The sequence below is a fragment of the Lepisosteus oculatus genome, chromosome 7 (genome assembly GCF_040954835.1).
Source record: "Lepisosteus oculatus isolate fLepOcu1 chromosome 7, fLepOcu1.hap2, whole genome shotgun sequence".
Lineage (NCBI taxonomy): Eukaryota > Metazoa > Chordata > Actinopteri > Semionotiformes > Lepisosteidae > Lepisosteus > Lepisosteus oculatus.
The window spans coordinates 8,758,692-8,781,582 of record NC_090702.1 but is presented as its reverse complement, the minus strand read 5'-3'; the positions used below and the strand labels follow the sequence as shown (position 1 = coordinate 8,781,582).

Here is a 22,891-nt window from a genome sequence, read left to right as displayed (position 1 = left end):
TCAAGACAGAATCCCACTGATTGTCTTTAGTGAAGGAATGTTGAACAGGAATGAACTATGTGAACATAGTATTAATAATGGTACACAATAAAAATGCACCAATCTATGTTCTGTATCAATAGCTCATTAGGCACATACAAACTGTTAGGTTCCTCCTGACCATTCTCCTGTATCTGCGATTGAACAGTTTGAACATGCAGCAGTCACAGAGCACACACAGGGGAGGAAGGTAATGTGAATGAAAGGAACCCTGGAGAACCAATAGAGTTTGGACAAATGGGGTTCTCTCCCATAGATGGGGTGCTCTCCTGTAAATCACTATTGTTTTTGAGGGAGAGTGGGCTTTAGAGTCCAATGAAAAGTGCAGGTTAATTGTCAGTCTCTTCTGTCTTCACTCATTTTCTTCAGTGCTGGATTCTGATTTTTGCTGTTTGTGTGTGATTATCTATGTTTTAAATTACAAGCAAATTGGATTGTTGGTTGAGTAGTTTTCCTCATTGGGATTGAGTTCAAGCTCACTGATGGGGAGGAATTCTTCTTAACACAAACATCCTGTTGGTGAGTATTCAGGGCTTTACTGGTCTGTGATACATCAACAAAGTCCATGAGCAAACTGTTTCTGCTTCTGTAAGACATCTGGAAGTATTAATTTTCCACTGTGACAATGCAAGATCATAGATTACAGAGACATTACTTCAGGAAAGCAATGTCAAGGTCTCACTGTGGCCAACATTTTGCCTTTCTATCCAACAAAACATCTGAGTGGACATCTTGCCAAAGCCATCAGCAGGACTTTTACCCGTTGGCTTCAATCACCCCAATGCAGTCTAGAGGCAAATCAGTTCTACTCAGTCACCAAACACACTTAGGTTTTAATTTATAAGGTCTTGGTTTTAGTTCTAAAACTAACACCTCACAGATTACTTAGAAAACAGATACTGTTGTAGTTCAGGTGGGTGGCTGCATCAGCGTGCGTAGGCTGCAAAGGAACAAGTAATAGGTTTATTCCATGCTGAAAAGAGAAGAAAGAAAACAACATTTTGGTTGTGGAGCCTTCTTCAGGTGTGAGAAAGGGCAGACAGCAAAGATTAAATAGCATAGAACAAAATCTGGGGAGAGGGGAGGAGGCGGAAGCAGGGAAGAGGCTGATGAAATATTGATGTATTTCATTTTTATTCTCTTCAATAAATAAATGTATCAGATATGATTGTCAAGGAAGAAAAGGTAGTGGGGTGGGCAAAATACAGACTCCTAGACACAAATGACAGTGCTTTTGGTAGAGAATTCATACAGTACATCTGGGGAACCACTCCTTAAAATAATTACACAGTGAAAGTGTTATAAAGGAATGCCACTGTAGCAATTTCAGTTAAGAGCTGGAGGATGAGATCTTTTGATGCGCTTTGACATTTTAGGGTTATCTAATGAGACAAGCACACTACAGCTTAGAAGAGGGTAATTTATTTTTACATTTATGAGTGTTGGGGACTAGAGGCCAATACAGGCGATTAAAATTGTAATTAGAGGAGGAGCAAAATGAGAAGAGAGAGGAGTGAAAGTTCCAGCACTAGACAATTTCCATCAGGTGGTGTCCTCATTAATGAACAGAAACCTGTCAGGTATTTGACTCTGGAGGAACTCAGATTAAATATAAGCAAAGGAACTATTTCCCATATACAGTAGGTGGAATTTTATTTCCTTCTCAATCCCACCCAGCAATGTTTTTGGCAGTTTCTGTTTGGAAGCATCTTTGTGTAGGGGCCAAGGTTAAGTGATCTTAACTAAAGAGGACTCTTTTATGAAAGATTTTACTTTTCCCAGATAAAGAGTTTGGTCTACCTCCAAGAGCCTTAGGTAGCCATTGTCAATGTTAGTAATTGAATCTGAAAGCTTGATGGTGTTTATGAGCTCTGAAAATGGCTACAGCTGTATATTGAAGTATGTAAATATTGTGGTTTTTGTGTTGTTACCATTTCCAACATTGTTTAAACAATACCTGTCTTTTTCAATATTACCTATTTTCCAACTCCCAAATTCTTCACAGAAAATTTAAAAGGGGAACTGGAGTCCCAATTTCTTGGAACAGTTACTAAATCTCAGTAACAAAATAAATTAATTGACAGCTTAAAAATGTACCAATTTCATAAGCACAAATCGTGAACTTAGTGAAAGTAACAAAGTCACCACGTTGTTGTAAAACCCTAGTGTTGCCACAGATCAGAGTGCGAGTTCCCACTAATTGCATTGTGAAGGGGCCCTTCCTGCTCACAGGTTACTGTAATGACTAATGTAATGCGATGTACAAGTGAATAAATACAGATTGTGCAACAGACTTTTCACCGCAGAAATGTTTCAACATGATCTGCATGCAGAGTTAACAGAGCAAAACCGTCTGGAAGTTGAGAGCAATTTTTCTATTGGATTAGAATATGTATTCACAAGCCTGATTCTTTACAATGTAAAATGGCTGCTTCACATCACCGGAAGTTTTGTTGCCTTGTTGTAAATAGAACACCTGGAAATTCAATTTTTTTGTGATGGAAATTGGAGGTTTTAGAAGTTACCATGTTCACTTTACTTTTATTGCGATTTGAAATGCACTCATTAATCCGGATTTTTTTTATTATGAGGTTAAAAAGATAGCCTCTGACAGCCATGATCGTACTAATCTCTCTGCATTTTCAAAGATGGTTTTCCTAACTCATACATCGGAAAGACTACAGAAACTTAAATTATCCTGCAGCTAGGATCACACCTTTCCCCTTCTCTCAACGACAGACTAATTTTCTTCTAAATTCTCTCTATTCATTGTAGGTTTCATTTCACACCTCTCTTCACTCATCCTGGCCTCACACTACCTGGTTGGCCACCCTGTCTGTCCCCTGCTCCCTCCTCAGGCCCCTCCTCTCTCCCAGCTTTTGTTCTCCTATGCTACCCTGTCTTTTCTCACACCTGAATGCTCCACGGCTGAAATGTTTTCTTTCTTCTCTTTTCAGCACGGAATAAACCTATCACTTGTTCCTTTGCAGCCTACGCATGCTGACGCAGCTACCCACCTGAACTACTATAAAAAAATAGCATTGCAGATCCCTTTTAAAGCAGCCACATTACATAGCTCAGCATAACTGACCTATAGGAGGCACTCTAGTTAAACCTTGCTACCGTCATCTACGTTATAGTTTAAGTGGTCTAAGGACTGACTAATATTTATCCTTGATTAGTCCCTGACTACTGTTAACCCCTAACAAAGCAATATTTATGTTCAAAATATTCAATTAATCTACTAGACCTTGAGTATTAAGTTTTTTGTGCTTCCATGTAATGCTTTAATAATATTTTATATAATACTATGTTTTCTATACTATTTTTCTGGCTGAACCCAGCAGGCTGACAATATTCACAGGTATACAATATTCTTATTTGAACTTTAAAAAAGAAAACTACTCAAGCAGGATTGCATAAAAACACTTAAAACTTTATTTACAATGGATAAGTAAAAATGACTAAACAGTAATTAAGAACATTAAAAAAAAACTTAAAATTAAAGGGCAACATTTTTGGCCAATGTACTTGATGAAATTTCAAGAGTACAACCAAAGCTATCAAGCGTCGCTGACTAGTTCACTGGAAAATGAGCAGTGCTATATGAGGCCAGTAACCTGCACTGTAAAAAGCACACCGTGGGATTCTGCTTTATTGTGGAGAACTTACCAGAACAGAATTTGTAAGGGGTATCACTGGTGTACTAAAGCATGCTCTATGCAAGTGTTTAGCATTTCAGGACATTATTCATTTGCCTTCGAGACAAATGGTAATCATGGTTCTTTGTACTCCTTTTCATATCAAAACTAGCCTTCAAAAACATGTACCATCTACTAAGATAGAGCTCAACATTGCTACTTCAGAAAAAGCTTTCCCACAGATCAGCAACGGTAGCAGTATCTGTTTATCTTGTTCATCACATGCAATGGCAGATCCATTTGGTTCCTTTCTGGAGTTCCTTTCCAGGTAATGTGTGACCCCGCCCCTCCCAGCAGAGCGGGGAACAAAAGGGCATTTCCAATTGTTCTTTGGCAATCCCTTCTCCAGGCCCAGATTTCTGGCAAGACTGTGTGTGGGCGAGAGATAACCAACAGTTACAAAGGACATTTGAGAATGGATGCCAGTCATGGAATCCCAAGTTATCAATGGAACAATATACGCCAATCCCACACCCAAACCACATATCCTTCCCTCGCTGACATCAGATTTGCTGGAAAACGTCCAAACTTTAAGCTGCGAACGATAAGATGGTCTCCCCTGTCCCAGTTCCTGTCTCTACTCAACCCTTCACCAACCTAGTTCACCTACAGTAGGTGACGGGAGAAGCGCGGTCAGTATCCTCCGAAGCTCATGGATCGCACGGCTTTTCCGCCCACCACCCTCCGCGGCCGCGAGTCAGAGCCCCTGTGGTCGGACAGCTGCCAGAGGGAGCTAAGGTCCTGCAGCGGTGAGGAGGCAGCCTGCCGGGCTTCCTTCAGCTCCCTGGAGAGGGTGGGGGTGGAAAAGAATCATTTCTGAAAAGCCCGAGGAGTACTGATCCCTTCATTCCATCGTCCTACTTCGGGGTGCATTTCACGCGCTATTGTTTCTGTGCAAGTGGCACTATGACAGCGGAGAGCTGTCCCAGCTAGACTACCAGGGGAAGCAAGTTTCTTCAAAACAGAGAAACCTGTCAAAGGCCTTACTGGTTTCACCTATAGCAGTAACACGCTTTTCCTCAACTCCCCTGCTTATGTCCCATATAGCTTCTACCACTGCTTATTTGGAACCCCACTCTTTGCTAGCAGCTATATCATCCTGCCGCTCACCACTGGCAGCCCACTGAAGCTCAGCAGGTGTGAGCCTGGCCAGTACCTGGATGGGAGACCTCCTGGGAAAAACAAAGGTTGCTGCTGGAAGAGGTACTCACTCTGCAGTCTGTTTAGGTCCTAATGCCCCAGTACAGCAATGGGGGCATTATAGGAAAAAGGCACTGTCCTTTGGACAGGAAACCGTAAAACCAAGGTCCTGACTCTCTATGGTCATTAAAAATCCCAGGGCCTTTCTCAAATAGATGAGGGGTGTAACCCTGGTGTCCTGGTCAAATTTTCCCTGGCCTTTACCAATCATGGCCTTATCATTCCCATCTATGAATTGGTTTCATCACTCTGTTCTCCTCCCCACTGATAGCTGGTGTGTGGTGAACATACTGGCACACTATGGCTGCTGTCTCAGCAGACACCACGATCCCCACAGGGTGATGACCTATTAACTTTGTCACTCTTAATTCATCGATTTGTAAAGACTTGGAACATGAAGATTTTGATTAATTTACTAAACTAATTGAATCATTTAAGTGATTAATCATGAATGGACAACTATGATTCTTGGGAGTAGGGGGACTTTGGTATTTTTGCTTCAAAGCTGTGTCAGTGATCAAAACAGCAGTTTAAGTGTCCATACAGCCTGCTAGGCTATATCTCTCCAAGATCAGGGATGGCCACCCCTGGTTTAAAACAATTAAGAGGGTCAATTTAAGAAAATTAGCAGTTCAATTAAGGGTTCACTACAGTAATAGAGGTCTGTAACCACAGCCCCCTGGACAGCTATGCCTTTTCTTTTGTTTTTGTTGCATTTGAACGATGAATCACTTAACTCTATCAACTGGTGGTTTAATTAGGAATTAACATGCTTTCCAAAACTCTGCCTACTAACCATTTAAAACTACCAATAAGAGCCACATGATTATTGCCACTTAGAGCTAACTATCCCATAGAAGAACAAGATTTTGTCAATGTTTTAAAATCTAAGTAGCAAAAATAACAACGCTATTTTAAAAATAAATCGTAATAACAGTAATAATGAAACTAATACAACCATATCTCAACACACAATCTATTTCTTCATTTTGGCAGGCGGAAACTCTACAGCAACCACCTGGGTTAAAGCCTTCCTTCTAACCAACTTAAATATAACTAAAATCAGAGGCTCTTTTGAATATTCTATAACATTAAGATATTATGATAATCCAGCAGTACCAGCAGATATCAATGTATTGATTCTTTTTTTATAAACAGGGCTAGATTTGTTCAGTAAGTCCAAAATGTTCAAACAGCACTATTCTTTCAGCATGCTCATTAGTAAAATCTTCTAGTGTTCATTCTTAATCTATTCGGTTCACACAAAAGTTGGCTATAGTGTTGTTGCCAAAAAAAGCCCAAGTAGCAAAAAAAAAATGCTGCAAAAGCATGTTTTCATCAGAGAATTCTGAAAACGGCTCTCTCTGGTGGAGACAGTTTTATAAACATTTCCTATAATTTATTAAGCAACAAGTTAGATCTACTGAATGTCAAAGCAGTTCCACATATTCCTTATTTTCTTTGACATGCTGCAGATAGGAAAAGTGTTTTCTGTGTTGGGGAATAAAAGGGGAAACTTATTTTCTAACGTATTATTTCAAAACCATGGTAAGCAAGTTTTTCAACAGGGTAGATTTAAAAAAAATGTACTTAAGTGGGGATAGAGTGTTCACAATTTCTTTCTTTTTGCTGCATTCGCTACATGCACATGTTAAAGTTCTAGGCATGTCAAAGGGTCCTAGACATTGAGAGACATTGAGCAATGAGGGGCACCTTTTTTAACTCCTTTACCGGACAGACAAAAAAGTCTGGTTTTGTGAGGAAGCCACACACTCTCTTGTGAGGCCCTGTCTCAGGGCTGGTCCCTGACGCACCTTTCCAACATGGCTGTCCTGAACCTCTCCACGTTGAGCTCCTTGAGAAGCTGGGCGGCTGTTTTCTGGGTGCCCTTCCTCAGAATGGGGTGTCTGCACAGCGCCGAGGCAGAGGGGCGCAGGGACGCCGCAGGATCCAGCAGCAACTGTCAAAGTCGCACACAACAGAGAAAGAGCAAGCCATGTCATGAGTCTTCCCATCTGTACACGGAAGGATCTTCTTCTGTTTGACACATGAATTCCCCTTCCACGCCGAATACATACTTTCATTTTGACTGCAGTTTCAGTTCTTAGTTTTTACACAAAATCTCGCCCGAAGAAATTTTAATAATTTGCAGAATACATTCCAGGAAGATTATTTTAGAACCAAGGTTGCCGAGATAGCTTTTATACCGGTAGTAACTCTTAGGTACTACACCGAGTATAAGTAGATCTTATCATAAGAAAACAGGCCACAAACTACCACTGCAAACCTGTTTACTGCTAAAGCTAAACTGCTTTGCATAATGTTAAAAATACTGCTGGACCTTCTACACCATGGTCTCCAAGATTAAAATATCAATTTGATTGGCCAAGAGCTTAAAACAAACAATGACTTGTGTCTCTCTCTGATTGGGGAATCTGCAACAAGGAAGAGGTATACCAAAGATTGGTACAATGTAGCCAAGTGAAGCTGTGGGAAACGGAAACGAGAACAAAACTGATCAGCCGTCACCACTGGAACTACAGACTGACTGTGGTATAGATGGGGTTGCTCATTTAAAAGAGATTGATACAAAGAAAAGGAACATGGTTCAAATGTTCAAGTAATAGGTTTATTCCATGCTGAAAAAAAAGAAGAAAGAGAACAAAGAGGTGTTCTCTTTCTTCTTCTTTTTTTTTCAGCATGGAATAAACCTATTACTTGTTCCTTTGCAGCCTACGCATGCTGACGCAGCTACCCACCTGAACTATGGTTCAAATGTTTACACTCTTGCCAATAAGATGGACCATTTATAATAAATGTCAATTTGGTTAAGAGAAAGGGGATTCTACTCATGAAAAAACACAGGATTGGGGAAATCTGATCTGAAATAAAGGAACCACTGTAACACTAACACAAAAGGGATTACATTAGCAGAATGATGACGGGGAATATTATTTAATCACTATAATAGGGCGGAAAGTCCAGAAACCATTTAATATGCAATTTAAAGGACACCAAAATGAATTTTAAAGTTGTATTTTCCTGGGTAGATTTTTGCAGTTCAAAGATAGAATTTAGATCAAGATATTTGCTTGCTGGAGATAATGGCACCCAACTCTTTACATTTTGTATCACACATGACCATATCAGGCTAATGATGTTAACTGCAAAGACTGCCACCTACCATTGTTGTCTAGCTGCTATTTTTTGTATTCCTACTTTTCCAAAGCCACAGCACAGAGTTTGACATATCCAAGCCCAAGTTTTTCACCCTGAAAGGATGCACTTCAAAACATTTTGGACCTGAATGTGACTGCAGTGGTCAAGAGTAGTGACGAATGAAACACTAAAAACTCTAATGAATGATGTCATTACAAGTAAAAGTCATGTTGCTAACAAGTCAAGGAATTTCATGATTAGTTATTTTATAACAATTAATGCTTTATTTTTGGGATATGCAAGGTTCTTATTGGAAGCTACAACATCTGCAAGAAAGGCTGGGTATATCCAAAAAGGAGCAGATCTAGAAAACTATTTGAGATAATCGTTCTTCCACAGGACAAAAGTGCCCAATTTCAGGAAAAAATATGATGGTCACCTGGATTGGAAGATGGGTTAGAGAATGGATGAATGGATGTGATGGTCATGTCAAGATCACAGTGATTTTGTATGGAATGTACCTACTATATTCCCTTGAGTTAGGCTCTTATGCTGTACCTATGTGTGTGAATGGCCAAAAATGGCTTGACAGGATGTAGGGGTGCCAGCAGTATTTCTGTCTTCTCGCGAGAGGAGTATGAGCTGTCTCCTTTGATGCAACATGCCAGTGCACAGTGATCTTGGGCTGAACATCCCCAGTAAAGGGCGATCAAGTCCATTCTGAGCATCTGCCCTGTGATGCTACAATATGTGCAAAGTGGACACAGTGCATTTTTTATCCAATTGAATATAATTATTGATTTTTTGGTCAATGGAACACGCTGTATAGTGGCTTCGTCTTACATCTCTCTCTTGCTCTGTCCCAGGCTAATAATGAACTGAGGAAAACACATTCTAACAGCCTACTAAGTATTAAGACTCATCACCATTAATAGTTATGAAACAAGTAATAGGTTTATTCCATGCTGAAAAAAAGAAGAAAGAAAACAATGTTACAGCCGTGGAGCCTTCTTCAGGTGTGGCCGTAAAGTTGTGTTTTCTTTCTTCTTTTTTTTCCCAGCATGGAATAAACCTATTACTTGTTCCTTTGCAGCCTACGCATGCTGACGCAGCTACCCACCTGAATTAATAGTAATGTGTGATTAAAGAAGTTGGACAATGTCAAGTCAAGGCAGCACTGCTTAAAAAGCAGGTGGGTTGGCTTGAGATACATGAATCACAACAAGGACTCCCCTGAGAAAGCATGACGTCTACAGGATTCATTTAAAACCTCATACGTGATTAACAGCCACAGAAAGAAAGGAAGTTTTGCAAAGTTATAAACAACACATACATCAAACTAAATTAAGTTCTAGATCTCTGTCTCAGAGGGTTACATTTTTTATACTTAAAAAAATAATAATTTCATTTGAAACCTTTACGCCCACTAGATAGAGACTTAACTGTCAGATTAGTTAAATTTCTTTAATTCACTGAATCTTAGAATTCTATCTACAAAGAGACTTACTTATAGATCTAAGGACAACTACCCCAGTTTGGGACCTAAATCTATTTTAGCTCCAAATTCAGAGAATGCACTTCCGTTGGGTACAGTTAAGACATGATGAGTACAGAACCCTGTCAGGAGACTGTGTGATGCAATGTGGTTTTATCACACTGCTTCAGATTCTTTAAAAAAAAAAGTCACCTTTAACTGTTCTCTCTGTCTGGGAAATGAAGCAATGAAAGACCACAGTGGGAAAAAATGAGTCACCTTCTACCACTCTTGCTCTCTAATATTTGTTAAATTTCGTATATACTACTAAGACTTTGGTTGTTGCTCATATCTTCAGTCTCAAAGCCACAGGCAACTCAAAATTCAGTAGCACAGCTTGTTCTCAAACATCTGTTTCAGAGTTTTAGGTTCTTACTGTAACTACACAGCTCATAAGCACTACGAGACTCCCAGATTCACACCATATACAGTACATGTATCTGTGCTTTGCTCCAGCCCATGGCTAAAATAAAACTGAACACTGGGGATGGCAAAACCTTCGGTTATTAAAGTCTTTACTGGTGAAGGTTCTTCCTGGATCACATGAGAGGGTCAACATCTGTACAATGTTCAATTTCAAGTGCAGACTCGCTTATTGTTCGCACACTGCCTTGCACACTCTTCTTGTCTAGGGAAGACAATTTATGTAATTAATGTTACATTTGTGTTGTACAGCATCTGGAAATGTGTACTATAGTATATTATTCTGTATGGGGATTGTTTACATCTCGATAGCACCCACAGCCTTTTTGACTCTCTAAAATCAGCTCGCAGGGTTCAATGACCACTCATAAGAACGCAGGGCGAGTCAATGCAGAGAAACAAGCAAGCAAAAAAAAAAAAGATTGAGTAACAGCAACCTTGTAAATATAATCAAGAGACTTAAGTTCTTAAGTTCCAATTCCTACTTTGGGGATTTCCCCTTCACATGCAGAGAAGAGCCTCATAAGGTAGGGACTGTATGCCCTCTGTATTAATTAAAGCAGAGCCTCACACTCCAGTGGACAGCTTGGTATTTCCCTTCCTGAAGGAAGTTGGCAAGATGCTGGGGGAGAGTCTGACCTTGATGAGGCCCTGGAATTGTGCCGAGAGCTCCTGGGGGAGGGCGGGCAGGTGGCCCTGGCGAATGCGGTGCCATTCTTCACCGTTCTGGGGGAGTGGATCCGCCCCTGCGGCCAGCAGCATAGTCAGGCCCAGGGCAAAGATGTCAGCCTTGGGCAGGTGAGAGTAATCCTGAGGAGGAGAGGGACGGCGAGACTCGCAATCCAGAACTGCCTCTTAGTCGCCTTAACACACCCACAGCCAGTCACACTCAGGTCACCATTCAAACCCCGAAAACACTCATGTTTTCCCCACTCCTTTTCACCCTGCAAGCTGGCACTGTGGGGCTTTTCACATTTGGAGGGGTGGGAGAACACGATTCATGACTCGTAAGGACAAATTTTGAAATTACCAGCCAACTAACCCAAGGTTCTCATCCAGCCGTTTTTAAAAGGAAGTTTCAGCAACATGTGCTGTGGAAATCTGGAACAAGCTACACAGCCATTAGGTAAAGTGTCCTCATTTGCAGTTTTAAAGGCACTTCTATGGGAGTCCTCTGGCTCATGTTTCACTGGTTACAGAAGTCTAGCTGAGTTTGTCAATGCCTTTCTGTAGTACTGGGTCCCCTTATAATCTTGTCTGCTTATGACTAAAAAGATTCAGTTCCTACAGCCTGGGAGTGCATCAGGTTTTAATTTTTCTGTAACATAATGACCAACTTAGTAGACTTTTCTATCTAATTTCATATTTTATGTTTTTGCTACCTGCATGCAAAATCTTGCACTAATGTACATTAAATGTCATCTGCCATGTCTTTGCACAGTCTTGAATTTGATCTAAATGTTCTTTCATTTAATTTGCTGGTCCTTCAGGGGTTGAAAATCCTCCTATTTTGGACTCACCTCCTCCAGGACCTCTTTGGCCAAGAACCTGCTGTCTCCCTCCTCCACCTGGGGGCTGATAACTGAGGTCACATGACCCAGGTCACCTGGGATCACACACAAACAAGACTTTTTCAGGGGAAAGCACTCAAGGCTGTACTGGAACATCCACACTTGATCATGTGTGCTTTAGACTGATCCAGTCCACTCCCTGTACTCAAGACCGAATATAATCAATTTCCTTTCTCCCTTGCTGCTCCCTTGAGAAACAGGGGAGCTCTGGCAACCAACTGTCTGCATTCGCAGCAAAGGCAGAGCAAAGACCTCAGAAAATATTTCAGATTGGTCAAGGTCAATATAAATCATCAGCTAAACGGAGAACATGCTAGTTCTGATTCAGTGCGAGACAGAGCATAGCAGTTTAACATGGCAGCAATCAGAATTGCTAAAAATAATATATATGCAAAATCATAACCGGTGCCAAGTATCAAACCCCAAAATCACCAATAGTAATAGCAGTGCTACTTCATTTTCTCTAGAAACAAGTTGAAGATCTCAGCTAGGGTTAAACAATTCTGTGGAAATGAAAGCTGATGCTATTTTTTCTCTACATGTCTATTCTCCTGAACGCGACAGTTGAGCAGCTCACCTATTTTATAAATAATGCTTGCGGAGGAGTTGTCATCATCGTCCTCATCACTCTCCCCATCGCCCCCCTGAATCTTGGACACTGGGGCTGGCTGGTGGCACACGAAGATGTTGCCTGTGTGCAGTGCAGAGGGAGAGGGGACAATGAATCAAGGACACTTTCCCCCAAGTCTATTTAAAAAAAAAACCTTCCAAAATGTTATTTAAATTAATCAAGTTAAAAAAATTGGCACTGTTGTTCACAACTCGACAAGAAAAGGAATATGAGAGTATTCCTTCTACTATCTCCCATCTTTGAGGGACAGAGACCTGCAGGTGTTACTGGTAGGTTTCAATTAGCATCTCACCAAGTTCTAAGAACTATACATGACTGGACTTCTAATCCAAACAAAACAAGCAGCAATGTTGCCAAAGTGTAGCCAGATCCTGTCACATCTCGGGTGTTCAAGAAAACTGAGCCTGGTCAAAGTGGGCAGGGAAACTTCCTAGAAAAAAGGTGTGTGCCGGAAGAGGTGCTGGTGTTGTTGGACGATTCAGTCTTCCAATGTTCCAGTATGGCAAAAGGGGACACTGTGCCAAAAGAGGGGCTATCCTTCGGCTCAGATGTTAAATTAAAGTACTGGGTTCTTAACGATCCATTGATGCCTTATCAAAAAACTAGGGGTGCTGGCCCTGCATAGTAATTATTTCAGGTGTTCTGGCTAAATTCTGCTATGGACTTATATAATTTGGCCACCCTGAATGCCCTCTTAATTCAGTATAGTGAAGCACTTTCTCACTTCTTTAGCCAATCTGTAGTACAGTGGGGCTGCTGTGCTTAATAACTGCCCAAGTGGATGCAGCACTCCAGTGTTGGATGGAGTAAGTCCCTTCCCATGAGTAGCTAGGAAATCATCTTGGATGAAAAGCACTATACAGGTGTAAGGAAGTATTACTTCAGATAAAACATAAAACCTGGAAGACCCTGAGGAATTCAAAGACGGCCTATTCCTTTTCTAGATTACCATTAATAATATAAATGCAAAAGTATGAATGAACATTCACTAAAATTGGGATGATGTTTCAAGTACTGGAACTGTAATTTTACGAGAGGCACGACAGAGACAATTAAGATGTAATAAGGTCCTTACATGTAAAAAACAGGATCAACATCCCTGTGTACAAGACATCCAAGATGGAAAGGTTCAGAGTAAGTTGGGGACAACTTGTTTTGAAGTTATGCTGCAACAGTTTTTTTTTATAAGAGTCAAAACATAATGCATTAAAGTAAACCTCTCCGTTATGTTTAGTATCCTAATTTGGAAATGTCTCCTCTGGATTAAAGGATCACTGGCATGTTTTTCTTCCACAGGTTCAATGATCCTACATGTTAGAATGCACTTAGGCTGCTCTTGGAGATTCCAATAAAACACCCTGTTCCGGCTCTCTCCTGCAGCGTGAGAGGGGGGCTCACTGGGCTTGATGTCCAGGTGCACAAGGCCGGAGCTGTGGATGTACTTCAGTCCCATGGACACCTGCAGGAGGATGTCCTTCAGCTCCATCTCCCGGAATATACACCCCTGGGCAGTGTTCTCCATAATGGCATCATGAAGACTTCCTCCTGTCAGCACAGAACACAGCCTACTGTATTTAAGTGCAAGTTGCCAACTTAATGCACCTCAAGTAGCAGGTATGGATAACCTCTTAAGTTCTTAATTACTTTGTGTAAAAATTTAAGCTTGATTAACATCGCTTGTACATTGCATTACATTAGTCATTACAGTGACTAGCGGGCAGGAAGGCTACATCACGTCACAATTCACAACTCTCCTTCTCTTGTTCGGAAATTTAATTAAGTATTTTACGCAAATGAGCACTGAAGGCTCCACAGCCTGTTCTTACACAACTGATACAGTTAAGTCAGGAATGGCCAACTGCAGTCCTTGAGAGCTACAGGTGATAAATCACCAGCTTTGGAGGCAGAAAACTAGATTGCTTCAAGTGTTTAGTAACTGACGACCTTAGGGTCATCCATAGAACCTGCTGGACTGTGCCTCTCCAGGTCCAGAGCTGGCCAACCCCTCCGCCAATGTTGTACTCATCAGTTTCACAAAACCACTGTATCATTTGATAGGTGGTTTCTTTGCTGGCTTAGTCTGCTCTGCTTGCAGAATATTTCCCATTGACTGATCCAGCAGAAATCACCTAAGTCACTCAACCAGCTGAAAGTTTGTTTTGCCTTTGTATTACTTCATTAATGATAAAGCCAACTGAATGTATAGACACCTGGAAGTGCTTTGTGGAATTGCCACCTTTTTGCTTTTCCCAAAATTGAAAAACAAGGACAAAAAAAAAATCTGTCAACGAGTGTGGTGTAACAGTAATTCCCAATCTAACTTTAGATAACAGGGCTGATTTAACTGGAATGCAGAGCAGCAGGAATTTTAAATCCACGATTATGCGGTGGTATAACTGTCTGGTTTGGTTCTGGGTAACAGGAAACGCTGCACAAGCAGCACCTGACTAGACTATTCGGACTCTCCTGCTTTTTCCAAGACTCTGCCGGGTCTGTTCTGGTCTTACCGTTGCAGTACTCGTTCTGAATAATCATGTGGTCGTCTTCGGCCCAGGCGGAGTAATAGCGCACCACGTGCGGGTGATGGCCAAGAACGGCGTGCGCGTACACCTCTCGCAGGGCCAGTTGCCTAGCAACAGGACAGCAGAAGGACCACAGTGGGAAGAGAAGGAACAAAAAAAGGTGAAATGTATTATTCCATCTGCAAAACCGTTCATGTAGAGCAGGGTGCCCAACCTTTTGTAATGTAAGGCACTGAGAAGCTTACTTGAGAACATTTTTTTTAACGTGTTGACACTGCTGATCATGTCGATGACATTTTTATTTTGTCCCTGCAGCTCAACATTCAGCAGTTCAGTCAAGTCTGTGAGGAATGCTAAATCCAGAAGCCACTGGTCATCCTCTAATGGGCATATTTACCATGTTTAGATGACTTGAGAAACTCTTTGATTTCAGGAAACAGCTGTCCGAACCTCGCGTTTGTTTTTGAAATCTCCAAACAGCAAGTCAGGAGCCACAGCAAACGCTTTTTTAAAAATAACTTCTCAATCCCTGAATGACTTTTTGTGTTCAGCCAGGAAGTGGCTCACACGGAACGATGAGATGATTGCCGTTTTCCCTCTTGTATTAGGCCTTGTGAAAACCGACTGCTGCTAGTTGAGATTTTAATTTTTCCACTTTACTTCTTTTCTGTAACTCACTATTAGCAGGAAAGTCCACATCATATGTTTTGTGTGCGGTTTTGAAATGTTGTTCTATATTTCCCTTTTTCACATAGATGCTATCATTGCAGATTTGAGTGTGAAAGAACAAAACAAAAATCATGCTCCCATTCCTTGTGGTAACGGTAAGTTTTCGGTCTCTTTGCTTCATCGTTTTCGAACACTACAACTATCAAATAGGCAATTAAACTTATCAAACTGTTGCGAATTTGCGGCTCCACTATGCACAGTAGTGAATATGGGGTTCGTGAGGCAAAAACCAAGAGAAAATTCTTTGGTAGCTCACACAACACTGTTTACAGAGCTCCTGTAGCCTCCCCCCCCCCAGTGTCAGCCAGCACTCAGCAAAGAGACTTTTACAACCCATTCGACAAGGGTTAAACACACACAAGGGCAGTAAAATGTATGACATTACATGCACAGATCTGAATCAATTTTTAGGCTATAACAAAAAAGTAAACAGTCAAATAGCCCATTTATTTTTTCCTAAACAGCCTTGCTATCAATTGACTGGTTGGGCAAGCCTGATGTAGAGCAAGGCCCCTCAATCCAACCCTAGAGACCAACAGTATCTTCAACACATCTGTGAAAAATTCATTTAAGCCTCAACTTGTAAGATTTTTTAAAATATAATCTCTTACTTATTTTTAAATTCTTTAGGTAAAATGCCTTGCAGCTGCCCAGGGGTGGATTAACGAACAGGCTAGCATAGGCTGTAGCCTAGGGGCCACGGATTGATCAGGGGCCCCTGACTAGCCAGAGTATTTTTTTTAAATGGACCTGTGGGGCCCCATTAGTCCATAAAAACGTTGAATAATTTGTGAACCAATGACTGGTTAGGTGCAGTGGGTTTGCAGTTCAAATTTATTTTGGCAGATTCATCGGGTAATTTCTGGTGCAAGTTTACGGTACCCAGCCACAAAATGTGCGAGAGAAAATATGATAGTGTTATTTCACAGTTATTTCAGGTTTGCTGAGCCGGACCCCGATCCTGATTTTACGGCTAACGTTGCAACCAGTGCTCCTGCAACCCGCGGCTGAAAAGTGAGCTGCAGCGAGCTCTAGCCTGGGCGCAGTCTATGTCAAAGCCGCTCATGAGGACGAGCAGCTCCCGCAACGGAATCGCAGGAGCACGAGTCGGAGGCAGAGCCATCTGAAACGCCACCACCATCTCCACAAGACCAACGAGCCGTGTCCAAGCCGCCGCCATGGCTGTTGAACCTGCTGCCGTGGAGCTAACAGAGGCTGCAACAGCAGCTCCCGCTTCCTATAGCTCGGACCCAGCATGCTGGGGGTAAAACAGATGAACAGATGCGGGCATACCGGCTAAACTGGTCCCGAAATCGTGTCAAAACCAAGACGCAGAAGTTGCAGCATCGGAAAGACAACATACACACCAAAAGAGGTATTTCTCAAAAACCCTCTTCAAAAGAAAACTCGGAAATGGCGAGTGTGTCAAGAGATGCCGTATTCCCCATCGAAAGGTGCAGTGTTTCGTTTCGCATGTAAATTATTTGGGGACAGTGATAATCAGTCCGGACTGACCGCAGGCTATAGTGACTGGAAAAACACGAGGTGTCGGAGAGCCATAGAAAGGCTATGGCTGCATACGTTATGCGCTGTGCTGATAATGGTCCAATGGATTCAGAACTAAAAAGACAGTTTGACAATGAATATGAGTATTGGACTAAGGTCTTGAAAAGGGTGGTTGCAGTGGTGAAGTGTTTAGCAGAGCGAGGGCGGCCTTTTAGGGGACACAGCGGAACATTCAGGCGCCCCGACAATGGGAACTTCATGGGAGTCCTCGAAGTTATTGGCGAGTTTGATCCCTTCTTGAAAGCCCATATAGAAAAATATCTAATTGTCCATGCAGTGTACTGACTGATTTGAGTCTATTGGCTGCACTGGACTTGAATGAGTTGGGAGTGTCCTGCTGTTCTTGAAATAATGCGCTCAAACAGGGTGGTCACTGGTCTCTGCTGTGCTGATCTTGTTGTTGTGTATCTTCGGTTTCAAAGTAAGCGTGCGCACAATTTCTGATGTCAGCAGATTGGCTGTGAATCTGATTTATTGGTTGCATTGCTGTACTTACATTAAAGGCTTTTGTGTGTGTATTTGGGCTCCCTGTGTACGTGTGTGTTCCCTGCGTGTGTTGCATTACATTCCGTTTGAATCAAAGGTAGCAGTCTTTTACTGCGAATGCGTCATTGAATTATTACAGTATTTTCTCTCGCTTTTTTTCTGGTAATGGGATGGGTTGGAGCCTACAAGACGTGTAGCCTAGGAGCCTCTGATCACCTTAATCCGCCACTGCAGCTGACAATAAAATGGCTTCATGAAGATGTGTATGATTAATTTAATCAAGTAGTATGGTTAATCTTATAATAATAATAATAATAATAATGAAAACAAAAACACTGAGGTTCTAACTTGGAACTACTGTGGTTCTCCAGGACTTGGAAACTGCGACCTGACTAAGTTTTATACACCTCACTCATGTTCTGCTTGTGCTAACCTACCGTGAGCCACTAGGTGGCAACCCTAAAACGGGCTGATTCAAAAGCAGTCAGGCCCAAAGAGCCCAGCAGACAATTTTCAATAACGAATTGACAATCTTTGGGACATCCCCTGGACGAGGCGTCTTCAGATTTACTCTTTCTTTAAAGCAGTACGACGAGGAATGGGAATAAATTTATACACTTAAGCTAATAAGCCCATTAAGGCTGTAAAGAGCCCAGCTGGACTGTAAATATGCTCGTTCACTTGTGACCATGAGTGAGGCCTTCTGTCCTTGATTATATCATTTGCTGTGAGAATACGTGAGCAAATATAAATAAGACATAAAACATTCTTCTATTTGTAAATAAGAAAAAAAACATTTGCCCAGATGTTGAATATGCATTTGTTTCTAACAATTCCAAACCTTTTCTCAATGGATCACCGTGACTCTCAGTTAGCATGGCAGGTCAGTCTGGGTTCAGTTCTAGTTATTTCATAACTGCTTCCCAATCTTGTATACCATGACCCCAGCGTGTGCTGGTTTTCAATCCTGCTGGACTTCCAGTTGCTCAGGTTGGAAGCTTAACTGAGCTAATAATTTGTTTATTTAGATCTGTTTTAATAGTTTGTTTAATTATATATGTTTCAACTCCTAAGAAGTGAAAGTTATCAAATTACATTTGTTTTTTAACCTATAATTCTGACTACAGTATTAATGAAGAATTGAATGAAGAAAATGTTAAATTGGGTTTTCAGTCAAATAAATACACTCCGGTCATTACAATCCAGTTTTGAAGGCCTTAAATTAGGCCATTTCAATCTTAATCCTTTAAATAAAACACCAGTTTTATATTTCAGGGTTAGAAAAAACCCATTGATGAGTGAATTTCAAACCACAATAAAAAAATGTATGCAGTAACTTGTAAAACCTCCAATTTACATCACAAAATAGATTAAAATTCCCAGGTATGCGCAGTACCATATTCTGTGATTCAGAAAGAGGCAACCAAACATCCGATGATGTGAAACTGCCCTATTAAATTATAAAGAAGCAGGCTTACATCTCTTTTAATCTAATAGAGATATCGGACTTAAAGATGGTTTTGCTGACAAACAGAACTTACTTGTTAACTCAGTATGCAGATCAAGTTAGAACATTTCTGTGGCACAATGCCCGATTATTCACTTGTACATCACATTACATTAGTCTTTACAGTGACTAGTGAGCAGGAAGGGCTGATTCAAGTCGCAATTTGCGCATACTCTCCTTGCCAGTGTCGAGACTAGCGGTTTGAAACAACATTGTTATGATTGTGACCAAAAAGTACTTTTAAATTGTTCAAGAATTTGTGCTGAATTCAGATACAGTGAATTAACGTCGATACCGAGAAATTGGGACAGCAGTTCCCCTTTAATAAGACCAATTTAACAGCCTATGCCAGCTCTTCAGCTGGAAGCAGACCTAGAAAACCCACAGTCCAGAAGGACCAGAATTGGACACCCCTGTCCTACTACAGCTTTGCTAGACAGGGCCTGTACAGGCTCCACAGAGAGGCTCCACTCACTCATCTGCAGATCCAGCCAGTGGTCTCCTGGAGCGCTTGATGGCGTACAGGCACCCATCGAGTCTCTTGACACATTTGAACACTGCTCCAAACTCCCCCGCTCCAATCTTCTCCAGCTCCAGAAACTCTGACTCGTAGCGCGATACCATGTCGGTGCAGACTGTAGGTCTCTGGGAAGAGATATCAAGGTGAGCCACTGATGAGTTTTCATCCAGACCTCTGGATTTGTTTCAAGTACCACTTCTTAATCACAGACCTGCACAGCAGTGAACTGGCCCAGGATTTTACAGGAACAGAAAGATTCCCCATACTGTAATGGCATTAACTTGTGAAATATTTGTATCAAAATGCCTACTGCTTTTTAAGGTAGCAGACAGGATTTTTACAACGCAGTAGGCAATTTTGTCTTTGCAAAGAAACAAATCGGACATTGCCGCAGGAGTAAAGCTGGGAAGAGTTGTCTTCAGGAATTCTAAAACATTTCCTCTAGTGGGAGGTTCTTCATGATGTAGATACTAATTTGTCAATAGTTCAAAGAAAAAACTAAATATGAAAAAGCATAGCTTAACACATGGGTGAACAATCAGGGATGACAATTTTGATTTTTGAATTCGATCTTTCAATTACAGGTTCACTGACTAGCTCCTCTCTAGTAGAACCAGCTACCTGAGGACATCAGGACTGTTCCATCACCTATCAGTGCTCTCTCTGGACTTTTGTTCCAGACTGCAATTGCAAGTCTCAAGAGCTGTCTAACCCCTAGCACGACAATTCATCAGCAGAACTCCACTGCCTGATACCGACTGGAGAAGCATCTTTGTACTTTGTTTTATTTGACCACATAGTACAACAGAGGGCACGTGCACAATGTTGACCCAGAGATACATCATATTAATTTGAGCATCTTGATCAATGATGCAGCAGAAACATTCCAACCTAGGATTTGAACCCCCCGGTCCTTCTGGTCCAGAGCCCCACATCCTGACCATTACCCCACCCTCATTCTTCCCCTTGAATTAAACATTTCTTATTTCATTTGGTCATAGAAACAGCTTTGTGATGCTACTCTATTTCTAACACTAACTGCTACGGTTGCTTATGAATATTTTAGTGGGACTTCATATGATTTACCTTGGAAAAAGACATCTGCAAACTTAAAAATAAGCTCAAACAAAGCCCATACCTTTGATGGTAGGAAAGACTCGTCATCAGACAGCTTTGACTCCAGTCCACCTCTGAATCAGAGCAGAAAGAAAGATGAAATGGGTTTCACTCAGCTGCATATATACTTCACATTTAAGGGTTTTATTTCAGGTCTGGGCATCCACTGGTTATTAGAATGCCCTTTAAAGAGTTATTATTTGAAATTTACCCAGCAGTACAATTCAAATGTCAAAACGTCCTGAGATAATGAAAGGTTTGTTGAGCACAGCGGTGAAGTCAAGGTAGAAGAAAAAGGTGCACACCTTGATTGACAAAGATAAAGGAGTAGAATATTATACCAAAAATATGTATGAGGGCAAACACTTAAGATAGAAATGAAAACACAAAATACGCTGTGGAAGTCTGCCTTTTGAAAGTCCACTATCAAGCTAAAATTGGTAGGACTGGATAATTAAGGTCCTAATTAGCAACATAACTTATTGGTCAAAATAAAATCATTTCCACTAAGTATAAAGAATGAAATAATAATACATCTTAGAGATTTCTTTATCCAAAATGCCGTAGTAATATGGTCACAGTTCCATCTCCAAGAAGGATCCAAAATCAGAATGTCCATAATCATGACTTTCACCGTTAGAAGGATATAAGGGTACTTTACAGAGTTTGGGGTACAATTTGAGCAACATTATATACAATACTCTAAATATTCACAGGTCATGAGGAATATATCGGAAGATGCCGAGCCTCCTTCTTAAACAGGAACCTTCTCTTTTCAAACCCTTTCTTTAACCACAATGCCACAGTCTATTGGCTTATTAGGTCTCCAAAAAGGACATTGGGCACCCTTGTGCTAAATTAATCGCAGTCTTATTTTTAAAAATAAACTGCATGTAAACATGTTTCTTGTCCCCTCATGCTTGGTCACAAGTGTCCCAGGGCTTTTCCAGCCTGAAGAAATTTAACAAATACAGCACCCCTACAGCAGGTTTCAGCAAGAAAGATCAGGCTTGGGCAAATCCATTCTTGGAGGGCCCATTTGTTTCCAGGTCTTCAGTCCAGATAGGCTCGTCAACTAATCAGCTCATTATTGGCTTCATTTGACCAGTTTAACAGCTTCCTGAAGCTCATCAGGTGCTGACGATCTGAAGAAACCTAGAAAAATTAGAAAACACCACCTCTCCAGGACCAGGATTGGGGACTCCTGAAGTAGGCCTTCAATAAGGCCTACAGCAATGGAGGGAAAACTAGTATCCCTGTACTTCGTGGTTTCCATTCTAGCACAGCTCTTTATTAATGAAGCTGCTTATAGTAGTTTCAACTTAAAACAGCAATGTGGGCTTAAAATTTGCTTGAATGCTGTGCTGGATGCTACGTTTTCCCTGCCATTCAGGAAGATGTGTTTAATGACCAAGTAGCATTTAATCAATGGGTCTATACATCATTAAGAATGTTAAGAAGGTGAGTGACCACATGTGACATTCTTAAACATCTCTACCGCATGTCCTGTCTGTGTATGTCCTGTATGTAACAGTTAGGAGCTCTTTTGGAGAACTTTTGGAGAGTTTAAAATATTTCTAAAACCTGAGTGCAGAAAGGAGTACAAATTTCCAACAGCATGTTGACCAAGCAAAGATATTTATAAGAATCTTACTTGTTGCCTTTTTCTTACAACCACTTTTAATACATTACAACCACTCTTGCTAGCACAGAAAATCTAAAAGATGAGATGGGTTCTAGACTTAACAAATAGGTCTAAACAGGTCAAAGCGGGAAACTTATCCGATACACGCTACATATCTAATGGATCGCTACAGGGCATTAGGACCCACACAGACCTGAGGGTGAGCGCTCCCTACTGGTCTCACTAACACCTCTTCCAGCAGCAACATTAGCTTTCCTAGGAGGTTTCCCCATCCAAGCACTGGCCAGGCTCACACCTACTCAGCTTCTTAGCTACTTAACTTAGCAGTGGGTTGCCAGTTGTCAGATGCAGGGTGATATATGTAGCTGCTGGCTATAAAGAGGTTCAGTAACCTTCTCAGCATGATGCAGTGAATTCTGCTGTTCAGATTCTAGCCCAACAATCAATGGGTGCAAGGCAGGGTACACCTTAGATGACTCACAAACACGCTCACACAAGGGAAAATCTTCCCAGAAGCCAGTTTGTCTTTGGACTGTGGGAGG

General features: G+C 41.3%; 1 protein-coding gene across 4 annotated transcripts in view; it reads right to left on the bottom strand.

Moving 5' to 3' along the window:
* Positions 1-3,454: 3,454 nt before the first annotated feature.
* The window catches only part of wee2 (WEE2 oocyte meiosis inhibiting kinase), a 28,639-nt gene continuing 9,202 nt past the window's right edge, over positions 3,455-22,891 (bottom strand). For 3 of the 4 annotated variants that reach the window (XM_015353073.2, XM_015353074.2, XM_015353075.2), the window contains exons 4-13: positions 20,727-20,778; positions 19,544-19,713; positions 14,766-14,887; positions 13,657-13,803; positions 12,205-12,318; positions 11,577-11,662; positions 10,696-10,866; positions 6,755-6,900; positions 4,338-4,524; positions 3,455-4,108 (exon numbers count right to left, since the gene is read on the bottom strand). In XM_015353073.2, the coding sequence (XP_015208559.1) occupies positions 4,374-4,524; positions 6,755-6,900; positions 10,696-10,866; positions 11,577-11,662; positions 12,205-12,318; positions 13,657-13,803; positions 14,766-14,887; positions 19,544-19,713; positions 20,727-20,778 (1,159 nt within the window). In that variant the 3' untranslated portion in view covers positions 3,455-4,108; positions 4,338-4,373. The remainder of the gene's footprint in view (positions 4,109-4,337; positions 4,525-6,754; positions 6,901-10,695; positions 10,867-11,576; positions 11,663-12,204; positions 12,319-13,656; positions 13,804-14,765; positions 14,888-19,543; positions 19,714-20,726; positions 20,779-22,891) is intronic. The other variant, XM_006633699.3, reaches the window with a different exon arrangement.